The sequence below is a fragment of the Lathamus discolor genome, chromosome 4, assembly GCF_037157495.1.
Source record: "Lathamus discolor isolate bLatDis1 chromosome 4, bLatDis1.hap1, whole genome shotgun sequence".
NCBI lineage: Eukaryota > Metazoa > Chordata > Aves > Psittaciformes > Psittacidae > Lathamus > Lathamus discolor.
Genome location: NC_088887.1, coordinates 126510672 through 126523939, shown reverse-complemented (window position 1 = coordinate 126523939; position 13268 = coordinate 126510672). Strand labels below are relative to the sequence as shown.

Genomic DNA, 13268 nt, shown 5'->3' with positions numbered 1-13268 from the left:
GCTGAGAGAGCTGGGCTGGGGCAGCCTGGAGAAGAGAAGGCTCCTGAAGGGGAGACCTGAGAGCAGCTCCAGTGCCTAAAGGGGCTGCAGGGAACCTGGAGAGGGGCTTGGGACAAGGGCCTGTAGGGCCAGGCCAAGGGGAATGGCTTGAACCTGCCCGAGGGGAGACTGAGCTGAGCTCTTAGGCAGAAGCTCTTCCCTGTGAGGGTGCTGAGGCGCTGGCACAGGGTGCCCAGAGAAGCTGTGGCTGCCCCATCCCTGGCAGTGCTCAAGGCCAGGTTGGACACAGGGGCTTGGAGCAAGCTGCTCCAGTGGAAGGGGTCCCTGCCCGGGGCAGGGGTTGGAACTGGATGGGCTTTAAGCTCCCTTCCAACCCAAACCATTCCGTGATTCTATGATCAGTCAGCGTCACTCTTCTAAGAACCCATTTAAATGTTTTAATTTTATTACGATTTTATTTGCTTAGTCTGAAGGGAAAAAGAGAATAACTGCATAAACCTGCTGAATCCTGCGTGCCAGGTTTGTTCTTTTCGGAGTTTTTGCGTCTTCAATGTCATGCTTCTTTGCCTCTGCACGGTAGAAGTGGGAAACACCTTTAGTTCTGTATATCAGAGTGGAGGGGGGGATGCAAGATGCAAGATCCAGCAATGTGTGCATAGAAACCCTTGAGTTAAAGCTTGTTTATATGTTCAAATTCCCTGGTACCCACTGGTATTTGAAGGTGTGAAGCAGCCAAGGTGGTCATGGTGTTTTCAATGGCATGAAGTAACTTAACAAGAACCAGGGTAAGATCATAGAATCATAGAATCACAGAATAGTTAGGGCTGGAAAGGACCTCAAGATCATCCAGTTCCAACCCCCCCTGCCGTGGGCAGGGACACCTCACACTAAACCATCCCACCCAAGGCTTCATCCAACCTGGCCTTGAACACTGCCAGGGATGGAGCACTCACAACCTCCCTGGGCAACCCATTCCAGTGCCTCAGCACCCTCACAGGAAAGAATTTCCTCCTTAGATCCAATCTAAACTTCCCCTGTTTCAGTTTGAACCCGTTACCCCTTGTCCTGTCACTGCAGTCCCTGATGAAGAGTCCCTCCCCAGCATCCCTATAGGCCCCCTTCAGGTACTGGAAGGCTGCTATTAGGTCTCCACGCAGCTTCTCTTCTCCCGGCTGAACAGCCCCAACTTCCTCAGCCTGTCTTCATACAGGAGCTGCTCCAGCCCCTGCTCATCCTCGTGGCCTCCTCTGGACTTGTTCCAGCAGTTCCATGTCCTTTTTATGTTGAGGACACCAGAACTGCATACAAGATGTTCCTTTCGAGTTGAGTCTGCAGTAGATGGAAGGCGGTGGCGATACCTGTGCTGGTCATTGAGTGCTCCTCTAGGAAGAGCATCGTAGAATCATGGAATGGTTTGGGTTGGAAGGACCTTAAAGCTCATCCCAGCACACGCATTTTCATTTCCCTTCTTGTGCTGCTTGGAGATGCCCTGTGCAAACGTGCTTTGAGTGGCACATGGGCCTGCTCATGGCGTGGTGGCCACCCGACCACCGACCTCTGTTGTATTGCTGTTTACCCTTCATCAAGTCATTTCCTAGTGCAGTGGGAGCATGTCATGCACTTGCATAGGAAAGAGAAAAGCGATGAAAATGTAACCGGGTTACAGCCAGAAAGTATCCCGAGACTGTTTGCTAACAGCTTATTCCCATGGAATTCCTGCCGGAGCTACTCCTTGCTGGAGGCTCAGCAGCTTGTGAGCATCGCTGTTGTGGGGATTAGGATGCAGGGGAAGCTCTGTGCAAGAGACATACTGGTGTTTGCCTGTTTATAATGAATTTCTGTTGGTCTTTTTGTTGTGTATTCATGGCCACAAGCAAGTGCTGCAAGTTATTGGAGTGAAGGAGGTTTAATTTTGCTAATCCTGTTTTATTCCCATTCCATTGTAGCTTTTCGAATGGCACAATGTGGTGCCTGTAATGAATTTTAAATGGATTTTGGGATGATATTGTCTTGCAGGATATATTGGAAGCTCATCTAAATGTGCTTTAATAGTAGATGCTGGAAAGAAAGAAAAGCATCCATCTGAAATGCTGTTTGCATGAACTCCTTCATGCTGGCTGGAGATAACACCCTGCATACCAAGCAGGGACGAAGCACCAGCCTCTTCCTCACAATGCTCTCAAGCCCTTGTAATGATTATAATCTTTGTATCCTAGCTAGAAAGCATTTTCTTTCAGCCTTCTCGCTAAGAGTGTTTTACCATTTGGTACAACCCCTGAAGCAAGCCAGATGGATGCAGTAGTTCTCACCAAATTATGATTTATTTGTACTCTTGACACCCAGAAAATCATAGAATCATGGAATGGTTTTGGTTGGAAGGGACCTTAAAGATCTGAAATGGTGTCACAGCTGCATTGCTTAAGTGCCTTGTTCAGTGCTGTTACCACTTTGTCGGGGCTGCATTGGCCTTCCAGTGCCTATAGGGGCTGCAGGAAACCTGGAGAGGGGCTTTGGCCAAGGGCCTGTAGGGCCAGGCCAAGGGGAATGGCTTGAACCTGCCCAAGGGGAGACTGAGCTGAGCTCTTAGGCAGAAGCTCTTCCCTGGGAGGGTGCTGAGGCGCTGGCACAGGGTGCCCAGAGAAGCTGTGGCTGCCCCATCCCTGGCAGTGCTCAAGGCCAGGTTGGACACAGGGGCTTGGAGCAAGCTGCTCCAGTGGAAGGGGTCCCTGCCCATGGCAGGGGCTGGGGCTGAAGGAGCTTTAAGGTCCCTTCATCCCGAACCAGGCTGGGATTCCATGATTTAATGGTACTTTCATACTGGTGTGGGGATCTCCCAGTGTTCCCAGGCACAGAGCGCCGTAGGCACATTTGTTGGGAGCATTGTCCCATGTCAGGCATCATACTCTTAGTTGGATGTCCAGGCCATGAAAACTGAGCCTGGATATTGATTTTCCTCCTGGGAACACAAGGATGGCTGGATAGTTAAAGGTCCTCGGTGCCTAAGAGCCTGTCTGGAAGGGTGTCCGGGCAAGAGGAGGAATTGCTCTATCCCTTGGGATGCTTTCCAAATGCCACCGTCTTGGCAGCAAGGCACACACTGAGGCAAGCAGCTTGTTTTGAACCTACAACACCCTTACTTCTAATGTCTCCTCTTGCTTGGGTTACGAGAAGGAGTGTGTGACTGCTGCCTCCCCACCTTCCACAGGGCATTTGTGGTTTAGTGTCTATAAATGCCTGTCACATTCCCTGTCCCACCGGGCATTTCTTGTCTGGGCTTGAAGAGTCCTAGTAGTGATTGAACAGTTAATTATAGCCAGGAAATCTCTGCAACCCTCTAACACCTTTTTCTCTCAAGTCCTGTTTGTGGCATCTATTACTTGAAGCATCTTGACTAGTAGTAACCCTGGGCTATGTGTGTTCCCAGTGTTTCACTTCAGAACTGAACTGCCCTTTGAGGGTGACTCCCACTGCTTGTGTTGTTTCTGTCTGTGTTGTTTGGTGTGTGGGGACCAGATTCCTTTCAGAGCTTCACTCCGGTTGCCTATCACACGTTCTTCAATGTCTCATGGGACCCAGAAGTCCGTACCAGTGGTGGCCATACTGGTGATGTCCCTTAGGCAATGTCAAGCCATGTGTCAGCTGGGGACCAGGCTGCAAACCAGACTAAAGCTAGTTCGAAGGAGAACCTCGGTGTGCAGAGGGTGTAACCAAAGGAATCTTAGCACAAAATGGTTTGATTGCTTGATCATGTCTGATTGAGTCATTGAATCCCAGGTTGAAGGGACCTCAAGGATCATCTGCTCCAACCTTTCCAGGCACAGCATGACCTAGACTGGATGCCCAGCACCCTGTGCAGCCCGGTCTTAACAGTGTCCAACGCTTGGGAGTCACCACTTCCCTGGGGAGATTATTCCAGTGGCTGCTTGTTCTCATTGGGAAAAGTTTTCCTCTTGTGTCCAGTGGGAATCTCCCCAGGGTAACTTTGCCCATCACCCCTCAGCTTTCCCATGGGACTCCTTGTCCAAAGGGAGCCTCCGTCTTCTCTGCAGCCCCCCTTTCACTCCTGGCACAGACTGAGCTGAGCTCTTAGGCAGAAGCTCTTCCCTGTGAGGGTGCTGAGGCGCTGGCACAGGGTGCCCAGAGAAGCTGTGGCTGCCCCATCCCTGGCAGTGCTCAAGGCCAGGTTGGACACAGGGGCTTGGAGCAAGCTGCTCCAGTGGAAGGGGTCCCTGCCCGTGGCAGGGGTTGGAGCTGGAGGAGCTTTAAGGTCCCTTCCAACCCAAACCAGGCTGGGATTCTATGAAGATGTAATTTGTTGTAAGTAGGGGTGTGTAGGTATCACATAATGCATGTTCCCCATCTCAGAGACAGATGACGTTGGGTTTTATCTTGTAAAGGAGAACTGAAGCCATAAGGCAAGGATCCATTTGCCAGGGGCTGGCTCACAGCACTGCCTGGTGACACGAGGACCAAATGGCCATAGCATCCTTATCCTGGAACGTAAATCCCAGCTCTAGTGTCTCATGGATGTAAAGCTTTGTGTTCATTTCCCTCTTGATCTTAAGAGCTCCCTTGTATGTTAGTGATTTACTCATGAAATCTATGTCCTCTTCCAGCACATTTTATCTCTGTGATTCCCTTTGCTTTCGGAATTGCTCCTTCTGTGTTGGCTTGGGGGTGGAGGGATGGCCAATTAATTTAGCAGTAATTGTTGTCAAGTCACTTGGTGCCAGCGTTTACCGTTTGACTCCGTTCCTATCCTGAGGTAAAGAGGAAGGAGGAAATGAACTAACAAATTGCGCATCCATCAGGAGAGGCTTGCTCGGAAAGAGTGGTTTTATGTAGGAAGTGTAAAATAGTACATTCAGAGACAAACCCCTCACGTTTTGCAGCAAGAGCGTTGAGGTTCTTGTGTGAAGTTGTCACTCGATAGCGGTGGAGACAAATGTGGAGCCTAATAAAGCTTAATGACTGATTTTCCCATTCATCAGAACTGAGAATGTGCTTCATTAAGGTAATTAACTGAGCCGCTTGCTTCGCTGACAGCGAGGAGATGCGAATTCCCAAGTTCCTGGCTTTCCTCTAAATAAAACAAGGAGCAAACCCAGCGCTGCCTCATCGTCGGTACTGGGGAAGAAGCACAAGGGCTGTTAAAATCTCATTGCTCCTCAGAGCAGCTTCCAGTGTCTGAAGGGGGCTACAGGGATGCTGGAGAGGGACTCTTTAACAGAGACTGTAATGGTAGGGTAAGGGAGAATGGGTTCAAACAGACACAGGGGAAATTTAGGTTGGATCTAAGGAAGAAGTTCTTTACTGGAACAGGAGCAGCCTGCCCAGAGAAGCTGTGGCTGCCCCATCCCTGGCAGTGCTCAAGGCCGGGTTGGACACAGGGGCTTGGAGCAAGCTGCTCCAGTGGAAGGGGTCCCTGCCCGTGGCAGGGGTTGGAGCTGGATGAGCTTTGAGGTCCCTTCAGCCCAAACCAGGCTGGGATTCTATGGTTCTGTGCTTGTGTTCGATCTGTGACTGCATCTCCGCATCTGGGACGTGGGATGTGGGCCCTGGTGGTGGGGTGTGATGGGGGCACTGCGCACCCTACTCAGCCTTGCACAGGACCCCAGCCTTGGGCTCGAGCTTATTGGAGCCAGCTCACACTGAGAGCTCACAAATGTTTGCCACTCTCCATCTCGCCAGCAGCAAATGGTCTTTTATCCGAAAGGTCAGGTCTGCACTGGGGTTGTTCTTGTCACCCAGGAATGATGAGCTCCTCAAATAGGGAGAATTCCTTGCCTGAATCTCTGCCTTCTCCTCTTTGTTCTTCGCAAGCCAGAAGTGGGGTCATGAGTCCGCACCCCCTGAAGGCAGGGATGTATAAAATTAACCTGCTCTCGTACATTTGTAGGCAGAATATGCAGCAGTGGAGAAGTTTGGGGAATTAACGGAGAGCTCCATAACCTGAATTATTAAATACGCTGTGTGGTTGTAATGTCTCACTGTAAACCCTTCCCTTCGCAGCTCTCTGTGTCCTGAATTATAACACAGTGATTCTGTCATGTAGCAGAAGACTGTGCAAGACGATACCTCTGGAGCTGACGTAAGGCAATCATCTCACCTCTGCTTTTCTTTTGTCCTCAGAGTTCCCAGTCTTCCATCATGAACCCTGTTTACAGCCCCGTCCAACCTGGGGCTCCCTATGGAAACCCGAAGAACATGGCATACACAGGTAGGACCAGTGTCCAGTGGCTCTTCCATCTATGTCTGTATTCAGTGGTGGGAGCAGATGATCGTTAATAAGTGATTGATTAATCCCTTAATGAAGGGAGAGAGAGTTCCCGTAGGGAGCCAGATGGGAATGTGGCTTGTAGGGAAAGTTCTTCAGCAGAGCCAGTGCAGTAGAGGCTAATGAGGAGAAATGGATCTGAATTCATAAGGTGAGGATGTCCTGGAAATCCTAAAGAAAAGGGTCAAAAGGGGGTTTCTTTAGACCAACAAAACACACAAGGGGTTGCTGGAGGTCTTGTATATGGACCTGAACTGAGTGTGAGCGTGTGCTGGAGTCATCCTGCTGTGGAGATGCAGATCCCATAGACACTGGGATGTATTATTGTTACAGGTGGTGAGTTAAGTGACATGATTACGGATCTCGTTTTGCTTTCAAGTTACGCTTTGCTTGAGTTCATCTTCTGTTGATCAGCAAGGCTGAGGTCTGGGTCAAGTCTGTCTTTAGAACCGAGTTGTCTAAAATGTCTATTTGAACACTTGAAGAGGACGTTGAAATGCGTTTGCCATAATTATGTTACTAGTGGGGAATTAAAGTGTAGGGTTAGGGAAAGAACTGAGCTCAGAGAGAAACAGTGCTTCGGAAGAAGAAAACCCCAGCTTAGGTGTATCTGTGGTTTTCCCTGTGGATTATGTTCATCATGTCTTCTTCTGATCTTGTAAACTCCCTACTAAACCAGCCTTGGGAGACTCCTTCTAACACTCTGGGGAATGTAATTAGCTGTTAAATGTCACGTTCTGCTAAAACTTCCTTTTGCATTGCCACTTGTATGTGTTGGCTTCTACCTAACATGTGAAACCGCTTGGGAATGGGCTTTTGTGGAGGAGGGTGGTCAACAGCAAAGGGAAATCAGCATCAGATGCTCTCAGCTACTTCATTTGCAATATATCCTCATTGACTTAGGTGGCTCTTTCAGCTGGTACATCCGTAGGGCTGTGAGGAGACCTGTCTGAGACCCTGTGGAGCAGAGTTCCTCAAAGGTGTTTTGCCCTGTTCTTACTCACCCTTTCTTTTCCCCCATCAAATGCTGCTTTGTTGCAGATGCAGTAGCTTGAGGGACCTTTGGTCTCACAGTCAAAACACAAGAGGCTTGCAAATGAGAATGTCTCTGTGAGTAACAGTCTCTTCAAAACCATCCCTATTGTGAGAGGGCCGCAGGCTCCAGCAGTGCTTGGGTGATAGAAGGAGCTCAGGAGTGCGCAGTTATATTCCTACACTAGAAATAAAAGCAGTTTTGTGCTTTTCAGCACAAGGAGGGTTTGGACAAGAGTCTGCTCCTCTCCCACTTTTCCTTTCTGTGTGTGCTCAAGGCTCCTCCTTAATATCCATTCAGAGTAGATTTTCTCTATGTGCTTTCGTACCAAAGTGAATGTTTACGAAGCTGCTTTCTGGCACTTGCTGAGACAATTCTGTTTCAGTATTGAGGTGTGGGTTGGATGGAGTTTGTACCTTGAGCCTTCTGGAAGGAGAATTTCAGAGGGTGATCTCAGGTTTAGATGAATGAATTCCACATGATTGCATTCTGCAGTCATGGCCCCTCACTGCGAGAGAGACACTGAGGGGCTGGAGGGGGCCAGAGAAGGGAATGGAGCTGGTGCAGGGCCTGGAGCCCAAGTGTGCTGGGGAACGGCTGAGGGACCTGGGGGGTTCAGATGGAGAAGAGAAGGCTCAGGGGGGACCTGATGGCTCCCTACAAGTGCCTGCCAGGAGGATGGAGCCAGGAGGGGCTGGGCTCTGCTCCCAAGGAACAAGGGATGGGACAAGAGGAAGCGGCCTCAAGCTGCCCCAGGGCAGGTTTAGATGGAGCTGAGGACCAATTCCTGCCCCAGAGGGTGCTCAGGCATTGGAACAGGCTGCCCAGGGCAGGGCTGCAGGCACCGGCCCTGCAAGGGTTCACACCCCGTGGGGACGAGGCCTCAGTGCCATGGGGCAGGGGTGGCCTTGGCAGTGCTGGGGTAAAGGTTGGACGGGATGAGCTTAAAGGGCTTTTCTAACCTGGTTGATGCTGTGATTTTATTCTAAGTTGAGCATTAACATTAATAGGATGTTAGCTTCTAAAGTAACATGTTGGTCAGTCACCATCAAGACTACTATACTGTGCACTTAAATGCATAAAGCTACTGTCCTCCTTGGCCAGCTTGTGCCACCTCTGGTAGTGATCATGGTGAGGTGGCCCCCATGAGACTGGTTTCACCCCAAACCATTGGACTTGAGGCATTTGTCTTCCAGAGGTTGTGGTGTATGAAGAGGAATCAGGGTCAATGTGAAGGAGGAGCTTGGAGGATTAAAGCTGGAGGCAGAGGAGACTTGAAAATCTATAAGAAGGTCCTTAGTTATGTCAGTGGAAATCCAAGAGGGAAGATTCAAGCGACTGCTTAAACATAGGACATCGAAGCAGGAACTGAATCATGTTAATGCTTGTTTTTCCTATTGCACAAGTTTAAGGTAAGGAGTCAGGGGGCTGAATTCCTACAATTAAGTCTCAAAGTAGAGAATAGGTTAAGAAGTGTTTAAACAAAGAACTATTTTCCTTGCAAATAGAATTACAAAAGCATTTAAATATGAATTTGTTGGAATACTTAACGAAAGACCTAAAGTTGTATTTTCTCCCCTTCTTTTGCAGTATAAGTTTTATCCTTTGTAGAGAAAAGAGGCAACTCCTCTTTTGAAGTTATTGAAAGCAGGTTGTTGCGTCTCCTGCATGACAAGTGCCAGGCTCTGTCTACCTAATCCTTGCTGTCTATGCTCCATTTCTATTGCTTCAACTTGTGTCGTTTAGCTGTGGATCAGTTTCTAATGTAGCCACAAGCTGTTCTGCAGGATAATTAAACACATGGAGCCAAATAAAATAGACCTTTCACAGGAGAAGCATCAGGTTAAGGGTTGGTAGCTGCTTCCACCTCAGATTGCTTTGAAAATTGCTTTTGGGAATGGCTTGAACCTGCCTGAGGGGAGACTGAGCTGAGCTCTTAGGCAGAAGCTCTTCCCTGTGAGGGTGCTGAGGCGCTGGCACAGGGTGCCCAGAGAAGCTGTGGCTGCCCCATCCCTGGCAGTGCTCAAGGCCAGGTTGGACACAGGGGCTTGGAGCAAGCTGCTCCAGTGGAAGGGGTCCCTGCCCGTGGCAGGGGTTGGAGTGGGATGAGCTTTAAGGTCCCTTCAACCCAAACCAGTTTGGGATCCTATGACATGGAGAGAATAATCTCACTGCAGATGGAGCTCCATGTGTCCAGCACCAGGTCTGTGCTTCTGCAAGTCCTGGTTCCTTGTGCTTGGCTGGTGACTGCTTCCACTTCGCTACTTCAGTGTATTTTAGGCCATCAGCAGCAAACAGTATTTGAGTGTTATTTACTGTTTAATTAGACCAGACTGTAATTAACGTGGAGCTTCTGTAAACCATCATTTTAATTGAGTTTAAGGACTCTCATTTGTTTCTTCCTTACTGGTGGAATTCGCTTTACCTGCCCCAGATATGAGCTCCTGAACCTCCTGTTTTTCCATTCAGCGTTCTCCTTGGGTCCTCTTTTACTTAGGCATCAGTCCTGCAGGAAATAGATCGGCTCGATGGTGTGGAATCAAGGATGTGGAATCAGGGATGAAGAATCAGTCTGTCCTGTAGCTGGTTTGCCTTCAAGCATGAAGCTCTACAAGTGTTTGTTATAGCTCACACTATTATCATTTTCCCTACCAGAAGGTGATTAATATGCAGATGAGCTGCTGTGATTGATGAACCTTCAGTAGACTGGCTCTGGAGCTGTCATAGTTATTACTGAGTAATAAATGATACCGAAATCCAAGAGGCAAAGCTGGGAAGCTGGGTAGGAAATCTCCAAGGAGTGTTCTCCAGCTCGAGAAGGGGGAATGGCTTTAACCTGCCAGAGGGAAATTGAGGTGAGCTCTTAGGCACAAATTCTTCCCTCTGAGGGTGCTGAGGTGCTGGCACAGGGTGCCCAGAGAAGTGGTAGGAATAAAGCCCAGGAATCCCAATGGCGTTATGTGAATGGGATGGATACCCTCGTTCCTCCTCCCAGGGCTTTTCCTGGTTTGCCAGGTGGAGCCCCCAACCTCCCCATGTCTTTGCAGCAGGAATTCCCTTGTCTCCTTTGCTGCTCAACCTTGTCTCTTTTACTCAGTTCCTTTTTCTCTCTTGTATCTATCATGGTTTCAGGGTTGTGCCATGGATCTTCTGCTGCTTCTCCACTTGTTTTTTGCCATAGAAAGGGCTGGAACACCCCCTTCCCTGCCCTTTGAGGAAGGATTCTCAGGCAAGCCCCTCTGCTGCCCTCCTGGTCCTTCTCCTTCTTGCATTTCATTCCCTGGAGTCTCTCACTCCATCCCAGCTCTTTTCCCTTCCCTCTTGCAGCCTGACCCAGCTGGCAAACACTTGGCAGGTCTGGGAGAGCTGGATTCATTTCACCAGGAGGAACCTGATGCCTTTTAACAAAAGGGCTTTGTGTGAGTGGGGTCTGTTTAGCTGCAATTCCCAAGTGGATTAGCCTGGATTGCCCAAGGGTGCTTGTAGGGAACCTCTGCAGCACATAAATGTGCAATAACTGTTCAAGGGGAGGTGCTTGGCAAGGTTCTGGGAAGTATTTTGGGAAGCAGAGGAGCCTAAAGCAAGGAAAACTTGGAATCACATTTACAGTTCATCTGTGCAAGGCCCAGTACGTTCTTCCTCAAGTAATGAATGTGTCACCCTCATCCGAAAGCATGAAATAGTCTTATTTCTGACGATTCAAGGGGAAGTGGTGGGGAAAACCCTGATCATTTGTATGTAAAGTCTGGTGTCTCCCTGAGTCACTTGTCACCCTGTGTTACGCTGTCTGCAAGGTCTGGGTTCATTAGCTTTCCAATTTAATTGCTTTTCCTGCTTCTTTTCAATGGCAACCTCTCTGTGGGGCTCTTGAGATCATTGAGAAAGGTATGAGAGTAATGTCATTTTACTTGGTGGGATAATGCACGTGTGGGGTTATAGCTACAAGATTCTGTGACAGAGGATAGGTGAGGCTGGTAGGGAAGTAGCTGAGTCATGGACTTCCAGACTGGTTTGGGATGAAGGGACCTTAAAGCTCATCCAGCCCCAACCCCTGCCATGGGCAGGGACCCCTTCCACTGGAGCAGCTTGCTCCAAGCCCCTGTGTCCAACCTGGCCTTGAGCACTGCCAGGGATGGGGCAGCCACAGCTTCTCTGGGCACCCTGGGCCAGTGCCCCACTGTGTATTAATTGCCATGGCTTTATGTTGGTAGGAAGCATTGGTTCAATATTCTCCTTGTGGGTCTGAAACCTTGGAGATCTTTTGGAAGGAATCCCAAAAGGGTTAAGGATTTGTGTGCTGATGCTTTCATGTTTGTGAACCACACTTGGCAGGATGAGCAAGGCTGTAGCCAAATTTGTATAGGCATCAGAGTGTAATTCTGTCTAAATCCTTGTAGAAAGGTGGAGAACAGGAATGTGGTCATGGTCAGAGCTTTTCTCTGGGCTCTGCGTTGACCAGTTCTGCTTCCTGAGGATGGGTTTCCTCTCCCAACCTCTGTATCTTTACTACTGCGTGAGAGAGCCCTGCTCTGCCCTCTTTGGACATGCTCCATCCCTGGCAGTGCTCAAGGCCAGGTTGGACACAGGGGCTTGGAGCAAGCTGCTCCAGTGGAAGGGGTCCCTGCCTGTGGCAGGGGTTTGGAGCTGGATGAGCTTTAAGGTCCCTTCCAATCCAAACCATTCCATGATTCTATGGCAAGGAAAGCTCCAGGTCTTCCTCCAGCACATCAAGCTCTCCCACTTGTGATTCGGATTCTCTGCATAGGACCTCTGTGCTCCGGAAGAGCAAGATGCATCCCTGAGGGCTGTTTCCTGCATTCCCAAGTTGCCACCTCCCAAGTTTTGTCATTTTTTCTTTCCCCAAAGGTGAACCCCCCACCATTTGTTTGGACATAATGGTTAACAGAGGGAACTGGCATCATCTGCCCTCCGGTCATTGGCTCTCTTGTCAGGACACGAGATGCAAGATCCTCACGTGTTTCCATCCTAATCTCTGTCATTTGTATTCATTGGTGAACCTCAGACACAAATGACCTGATTTGCACTTGCCTCTTCATTTAATTCAATGCTGTGCTGGAAGCTGGTCCCCTCCCATTTTGTAGAAGACAGAAGGATGTTCCAGTAGGGTTTCTACAGTCGGTTTTTACTCTTCCTTTGCATGTTCTTTGTGGGCAAAAGTAATTCTAGCCTTGATTTCAGCCTTTCTTATTAACTTGAAATGAAAACTTTGCTGCATTATTCTCTGCAAAGGCCAAACCTTTCAGAACAGTTCCTTGGACAAGAAAACCCTCAGTGTATTTATGCCTTTGATGCTGAAGCAGGCAGGGTTGTGGTGCTTCCTCCTCACTTCTGCTTGTAAGACCTTCACGCGTGTCTACTGCTTCCATGTACTGGGAAATGCCACTTGTGGATGTAATGAGGTGCTCCATTGCTTATCGGTTGTGTAAACCAGGACTTTTAAACTGTGTTGAGGGTGCGGAATTGATTTCAGGCTGCTTAAAAATGGATGAAGCGGGTGCAGTGAATATTTTCCCTCTGGCGTTTCTTCATGTTTATTAATCAGTGCGTATGGAGCAGGCAGGCAGATCCTACTTGACTGGGGGAAGAACGAGCTCCGCCTGGGTAAACTCTTGTTATTTCGATGTTTAAATGCATCATTTTCATCCAGGAATACGTCCAAGCAACTTGCTGAATTCCTCGGTGTTGGAAGCTCTTGGAGTTGCAGCGCTCTGCTTGGCTGATCAATGATGGATAATTCACCATCTTCCTAACAAATGAAGTCGTGGAGTTCCTTGATGTTCTAAAAAGCAGAAAATCCTGAAGGAAACAAGGATGAATTTTCTTTTTTGGGGTAGTGAAGGAGAAGGAGCTTTGGGTGAGATTCATAGAATGGTTTGGGTTGGAAAACTCATCCAGTTCCAACCCGTTTGCCGTTGGCAGGGACACCTTCCACTAGAG

General features: G+C 48.9%; 1 protein-coding gene across 1 annotated transcript in view; it reads left to right on the top strand.

The window, feature by feature from the left end:
* The window catches only part of FAM168A (family with sequence similarity 168 member A), a 183334-nt gene that overhangs the window by 83173 nt on the left and 86893 nt on the right, over nt 1-13268 (top strand). The window contains exon 3 of the mRNA XM_065678926.1: nt 6133-6220. Coding sequence (XP_065534998.1) covers nt 6151-6220 — 70 coding nt within the window. The 5' untranslated portion in view covers nt 6133-6150. The remainder of the gene's footprint in view (nt 1-6132; nt 6221-13268) is intronic.